Source organism: Brassica rapa, chromosome A03 (genome assembly GCF_000309985.2).
Source record: "Brassica rapa cultivar Chiifu-401-42 chromosome A03, CAAS_Brap_v3.01, whole genome shotgun sequence".
Classification (NCBI taxonomy): Eukaryota; Viridiplantae; Streptophyta; class Magnoliopsida; order Brassicales; family Brassicaceae; genus Brassica; species Brassica rapa.
Window position 1 is genome coordinate 23489986 of NC_024797.2, and position 7344 is coordinate 23497329.

The window sequence follows — 7344 nt, forward strand, 5'->3', positions numbered from 1 at the left end:
GTTTTTGATAATTAAGATATTGTTATAATGTTTTTCAACAAATTTGTTAAGAAAATTAAATATATATATTTATATTTTAAATTAAAAGATATCAAATTATATTATGATTTAAGTAGTTAAAAGATTATATATTAGCATTAAGGAAATACATTTAATACAAATTTTAAATGATGATCCAAATAAAAATATCACACATGAAATGTGAGTTTGTTAACCAATCCGGGTTTTTAGGAGTCGATGTTATATTAGGAATGATATATTATTAATCTATATTATTAGTAATAAATGAATGATAACTGATTTTTAGCGAGAGTCCATTTTTAAAAAATCACACATGAATCAAAGTTGTGACTTCTATTTTAAAATATATCTTTTTTAATATATAAGATATGTTGTTGATTATGAATCTTATATATCATCAACGTTAGACCAGGAGTATTTTATGTAACAGCCTAGCTAAATAATCAGAAACGAATAAGAATAAGCTCAAATTAGTTTGATAATTTCATGTTATAGTTTGTTTTACGTTAGGTTTAGAGTTCAATAATAACTGCAGGGACTGCAATTTTATGAAGAAAGGTTAATAGCTATGCTATGTTGGTAGTGGGCTGATTAATTGTCCAAGAACGTCAGGAGCACTCGATCCCTCACGTAAAGAATCTAAACACTAACTGATAAATCAAAATAACTGTTTTGTTTAATCTTGCTGGAAAAGGGGAATTAAATATATTGTTAGGATTAGGTTATGCAAATAAAAAATAATGTAAATAATATTCTAGGAGAAGATCTATTTTAAAATATCACATGAAAAAAGTTATGACTTCTGTTTTAATATATAAGATGGATATCCAAAAAAACTCAAAATATCAATATATATAAATATATATATATATACCAAGCACACACTAAATTTCAAATAAGTACACAAAATACTCAAAAATTTCAATGATACCTAAAAAAAATTATTTATCATAACAAAAAAATTCAACTTTATTATATGGCTTCATTCATTTCAGCTTTTGTTAGAAAAAAAATAATGCAGTATACCTTTATGTATCATTTGACGGGAATTAGGCCCAACCCAAAATGTTTGCATACCTTAAATGGAAAACCCAATAAAGCAATGGAACGATCGTAGATTAGTATATATATTTACATACCAACTACCATAGTTTCTCAATTTGGTCTAGTGTTTATTTATATTTTATGGTTGAACAATTTCTCTGTTATAAATTACACAGCAGCATGAGTGTGAAGACCGTTGACCAATGAATAAAAGGTTTCTACAAAATGTCCTTTTTGCCCCTTTGGATTCGTCGTTACTCCCCTCCAACTTCCATCTCAAAAGTAAAGCTTTCTTGATCCACAAGCTTTCAGAATCTACCGACCTCTTTCTCACGAACTCATTGCAAAGTTCAATTCTCAAACTTGGCTTCGCGAGCGACACATTCACAATAAATCGCCTCATAAACAGCTATGTTAAGCTCAGAGAAACCAACACTGCACGCAAGCTGTTCGACGAAATGCCTGAACCAAACGTCGTTTCCTGGACTTCGGTTATCTCCGGTTTTAACGACACGGGTCAACCTCAAACTGCTCTGTCTATGTTCCAGAAAATGTATCAAGACAAATCCGTAGCTCCCAATGAGTTCACGTACGCGAGTGTCTTCAAAGCCTGCTCTGCTTTGGCAGAATCAAGAATCGGGAAAAGCATCCACGCCCGTCTCGAGATGTCCGGGCGGAGAAGCAACACCGTGGTGAGCTCCTCTCTTCTTGACATGTATGGCAAATGCAACGACGTGGAAACCGCTAGACGGGTTTTCGAGTCAATGATTGGGTGTGGGAGAAACGTTGTCTCTTGGACATCGATGATCACTGCTTACGCGCAGAACGCTCGTGGACATGAAGCTATTGAGTTGTTTAGAACATTCAACGCTGATACGACGTCGTTGGATAGACCGAATCAGTTTATGCTGGCTAGTGTTATTAGTGCCTGCTCTAGTTTAGGTAGGCTACAATGGGGTAAAGTTGCTCACGGTGTAGTTACTCATGGTGGTTATGAAACGAACCATGTGGTTGCCACGTCGCTTCTAGATATGTACGCGAAGTGTGGGTCTTTAAGCTGTGCAGAGAAGATCTTCTTGAGGATTAGCCGTCACTCTGTGATCTCGTACACGTCTATGATCATGGCAAAGGCAAAGCACGGACTTGGAGAAGCCGCGCTTCAGCTTTTCGACGAGATGGTTGCGAAGAGAATAAGGCCTAACTATGTAACGTTACTCGCCGTGTTACACTCTTGTAGCCATTCGGGTTTAGTCGCTGAAGGCCTAGGGTACTTGAACTCAATGGTTGAGAAGTACGGTGTGGTTCCTGATCCGAGGCATTACACTTGTGTTGTTGACATGCTTGGAAGATTTGGCCGTGTTGATGAGGCTTACGAAATGGCGAAAACTATAGAAGTTGGAGCAGAGCAAGGTGCGCTCTTGTGGGGAGCTCTTCTCTCAGCTGGTAGGTTGCATGGAAGAGTTGATATTGTTTGCGACGCTAGCAAACGGTTAATACAATCGAATCAGCAGGTGACGAGCGCGTACGTTGCATTATCTAATGCTTATGCTGTAGCTGGAGGATGGGAAGATTCAGAGTCTCTTCGTTTAGAGATGAGACGTGGCGGAAATGTGAAAGAGCGAGCTTGTAGCTGGATTGAGATTAAGGATTCGGTTTATGCTTTTCACGCTGGGGATTTGTCGTGTGATGAGAGTGGTGAGGTTGTGAGGTTTATGAAGGATCTGGAGAAGAGAATGAAGGAGAGAGGACACAGGGGAAGTAGTAGTATGATGACAAGTTCATCGGTTTTTGTTGATGTTGATGAAGAAGCTAAAGAGGAAATTGTGAGTTTGCATTGTGAGAGATTGGCTTTAGCCTTTGGATTGATACATTTGCCTGAAGGATCGACGATTAGGATTATGAACAACTTGAGGATGTGCAGAGATTGTCATGAGGCTTTCAAGCTGATCAGTGGGATTGTGGGGAGGGAAATTGTTGTTAGAGATGTGAATAGGTTTCATTGCTTTAAGGATGGATCTTGTATTTGCCGTGATTTTTGGTGAATTTCTTTAACATTTTTTTTTAACTTTTTTGTTCTTTATCCACGTGACCTTGCGGATTTTCTTTAATACTAAAATATTTTAGGTTATACAATAAAATATGTCAATAAATTAATTTAATTTAGTGTTATATATTATTTAATTTTATAATAATATTTGTGTGACGTATAATATTACTACTATAAAATTTCTAAACTTTGTATTAACAAAATTTATTTTGAAAACATTATTATGTAAAAATATTGATTTACATAAATTTTATTTTATTTTTAAATTTGAAATATATATGAAAATTAAATTAAGTTGAACCTACATAATAGAGAATTTGGTATATAGTGATTAATTAAACCAATTTAGTATAGATGTTTAAATAATAAAAATAAACCGAATTGGCTTTTAATTCAAGTGAATACACATACGTTAATAACAATAGACTAAAGTCTTGTATATACGATACGAATAAAGATCAAATGTTTCATCTATGAAGGGAAGAGTAAATTAATTGTATTAAATGGTAAAAACATTTAAAGGTATAGCTTCCAAGTGATATAAATTAAACAAAAAATAACATATGAAATAAATCATAATTTATGTGCTAAATAAATAAAATATTTTATTTTTAAATTAGAAATAGAAATGAATATTTCTTTTTAAAACATCTTTAAAAATATTTCTTAAATTTAATTTTGAAAATTAATTCAATTTAAAATTATTATTTTCATTAAAATATTATTAAAAGTATTTTATATAATTATTAATATTTCCTTACAATCAAAAATAAACTAAAATTTAGTTTCTAATTATACTTTATGATAATTAAAAAATTTAAACAACTAATTTCGAAAATACATTTTAAAAAGATTCTAAAATATACTTGAAAGATTTTGTTAGACATTTCTTTAAGATGTTTATTATTATTTCGAATGACATAAAGATATTAAAAGAAATTATATTATGTAAAATTTAATAAATTTTCTAGAGATTGTCCAAATATAAAAATCACACATGAAAGAAGTCACGACTTCTATTTTAATAGTACAGATGTAAAAGCCTCATAGCGCCACCGAGAGAAATAAAATAAATAATAAAAATATTTTTAAAAACAAATGAAATGTAAAGAAGGTAATCACAAAATAGCTAACTTTAAAAGTACTCCCGAAAATATTGCATTTTTAAATTATTTAAATATCTTTGTGACCCATATTGAATTAATTGAAATATATCTCTATAATATTTAATGAAAATTAAAGTTTAAATTATATGATTAAATTATCGTTGGAAGCAATATATTTAACAAAATTGTTTTAATATTCTATCATAATTAAATGATAATGGCAGAAAATGTAATATTCAAAGAAAATTAAGAACACTTTTAAAAGGTATCCCAAAAGAAAAAAAACTGAATATTCTAAAACAAACGTTGAGGATAAAATCAATTAATCAATATAACCATTAGTGTTGAACATAATATATTTAGTTTGTATAGATTCAGATATCTTTTGAATGCATGTATATATCATTAAAAAGGATACAAACCTATCCAAAGAAGATCAAATGGGATATACTAATTATTTTTTAATAATCATAAATAAAGAAGTAACTGTATTGTTTTAAAAAAGGCGGTAAAATTTTCAAAAGAAGAATTCAAACATCAAAAGAAGGCAAAGAAGAATCGCCCACTTCATGGGCTCCACTCTAGTTTTATGTACATAATATGAATATCAAAATTTTAATATATAAAAATAAACAATGGAGTGACCAAAAAGTGAACAAAATAAATTAGTGTGAATGGATAGTAACTTGTAGAAATTCATTCATTTATACACCATGTCATTATCTTAACTATTCACAACTTATGATTCTTTCTTTTGAAGAAGACAAAAAAACGCAGATGAAGCTTTTAGCTCAAAAAAAAATTAGTTTTTTATTCGTAGGTAAAAAATCTACTAAATCTCCCACTTTATGGGGTCTCCACTCTAGTTTTATTATGTACATAGTATGCATATCAATTTTTTAATATATAAAAATAAATAATGGAATGACCAAAAAGTGAACAAAAGAAATTAGTGCGAATGGATGGTTATAAAAGAATGAATTTCTACAAGTTACCATCCATTCACAGAATGAATTTGAAAAGAATGAATCACAATTCACTATCTTCATGATTCATTCTTTTAATCACAACTTATGATTCTTTGAGTTTTATGTTTTCGAGTTTCCTTTCGATTGAATAATTTCTCTTGGTACTTTTAGAAGATTTTTTACCTATGAAAAAAACTAATTTTTCTTTGAGGTAAAAGCTTCATCTGTGTTTTCTTGTCTTCTTTCAAAAGAATGAATCATAAGTTGTGAATCTTGAATCGTTCTTTTAATCACAACTTATGATTCATTATTTTGAAGAAGACAAGAAAACGCAGATGAAGCTTTAGCTCAAAGAAAAAAAATTCGTAGGTAAAAAATCTACTAAAAGTACCAAGAGAAATTATTCAACCGAAAGAAAACTTGAAAACATAAAACTCTAGAAATGGTTAACACTGAATCTTTCAAAATGGCCATGTTGATTCTTTCTGAATACCCAAAAAAAATTTATCATAGTAAATACCCAATTTTTTTATTGTTTACAGTATAACTAATCAAATTGATGTATAAAATACACTCAAGTTGACTTCAGAAATTACATACCAAACTGCTATATATTCAACTCCTTTTATAATGTTTCTTAACTTTTCGTTTTCATAGACCTGATCTCATAGACCCGATCAGATCAGTTACTGACATATATACGGCCCTCTCATTTTTAAATATTCTATGTAATTTCATTGGTTAATCCAAGGAGCTCATAAGTGGACCTTCGTTTCCAGTTGCGTTATTAAATCTTAAACGTAAGATTTTAGAATAGTAGTATACAAGCTACCGTTAAAACATAGTTGTTCATTGTGATAGCATCAGAAGATGTCCACATAAATTGTATATAAATATCATTGTTTGGTTCAGCACATAACAAAACACAAGAGTTCAGCAAAAAAATGTCTGCCCGAGAGAATGTAAGTCTCAAGCTCAAAATCATATGAAGTTGATGACTCTCCCTGTTAAAGTCAAAGGAGAAACCGAGGCAAAGCTGAGCCTCTCGTACCGGTTTAAACGGGAACTAGCTGGTAATAATATCTATCCTTCTCTGTCAGATTACTCGTCCGCGTTTCGTTATCCAACCGTGGATTCAGGAAGATCATGTCCGAACGTCCTTATTAATCCGCTGCAGTTTCAAATCCCCGTGACAAAACTGACACTAGAACTCGTGATCAAAATGGCCAAGGACATAAAAGACGTAAGCTGGATCCACGGTATGGACATGTACGCTTCGGTTAGTGTCCGTGAAGGAACAATAATTAAGCACAGGAGCAATACTTCTATTGCTTTCGGTGTCTACAAAGACCCGATATGGGACCATGCCATTAGGTTCTCCCTAGACGAGTCATTAGCTCGAGGGGGGCGATTGACCCTTTTCGTGCAACTGATTAACCACCGGACTATCCGGGGTGATAAGGAAATGGGAAAAGTGGAAGTCCCGGTTCATGAGCTTTTAAGTTCATATATGCCGTCTACTTTAGTTAACGGAATGATGATGGTGACTCGCGATGTGATTGGTCCGTCTGGGAAAGTCGGAACATTGAGTTTCAGTTATAGGTTTCTTAATGAACAAGAAGCTACGATTCCTCCGACTCCACTTCAACCTACAACTCCGACGACTCCACCAACCACAACGCCCCAACCATTTATCATATATGTACCCATCCCACATCAGTCATTTGGGTTACCAAACCAAGTTAATGGAGCCTCGCCTTACGGGGCAGGTATACATCCAGTTTATATACAGCCGTCTTATCAGTCACACGGACACCAACAATTTCCAACTATGCCGCCACATTAGCCACAGCAGACAATGTGCAAAACCAACAGTGAAGCCACAAAGAAAAGATGGAAAAGTTGTAGCAGGAGACATAACTTCTCTAAAACTTTGGCTTTTTGGCAAGTACTAACTTCATTTCTTTTTGTTGTTTGGTTTACTTTGTTCATGTGGTATTTAAATATCTCACATTGAGAATTGAGTGTTGAGTGTGAATAAGAGTAATATATAAGTGTGTGATGCATGCGGCCTCGGGTTGGGTTTTCCAATTTAAGCTAACAAAAAAGATGAATAAAATATGAACTGAATAAGCAAAACTTTCTTACAAATTATAAG

General features: G+C 32.4%; 1 protein-coding gene across 1 annotated transcript; it reads left to right on the forward strand.

Moving 5' to 3' along the window:
* LOC103860795 (pentatricopeptide repeat-containing protein At4g15720) lies at positions 1-3731 on the forward strand. The gene has a single exon (XM_009138461.3). It carries the CDS (start codon positions 1269-1271, stop codon positions 3105-3107), a length of 1839 nt encoding a protein of 612 aa, XP_009136709.2. The 5' UTR covers positions 1-1268; the 3' UTR covers positions 3108-3731.
* The last annotated feature ends 3613 nt before the right edge of the window (positions 3732-7344 follow it).

Coding starts and splice junctions, on each gene's coding strand:
- LOC103860795 (XM_009138461.3), top strand. CDS start 1,269: ATGAATAAAAGGTTTCTACAAAATGTCCTTTTTGCCCCTTTGGATTCG.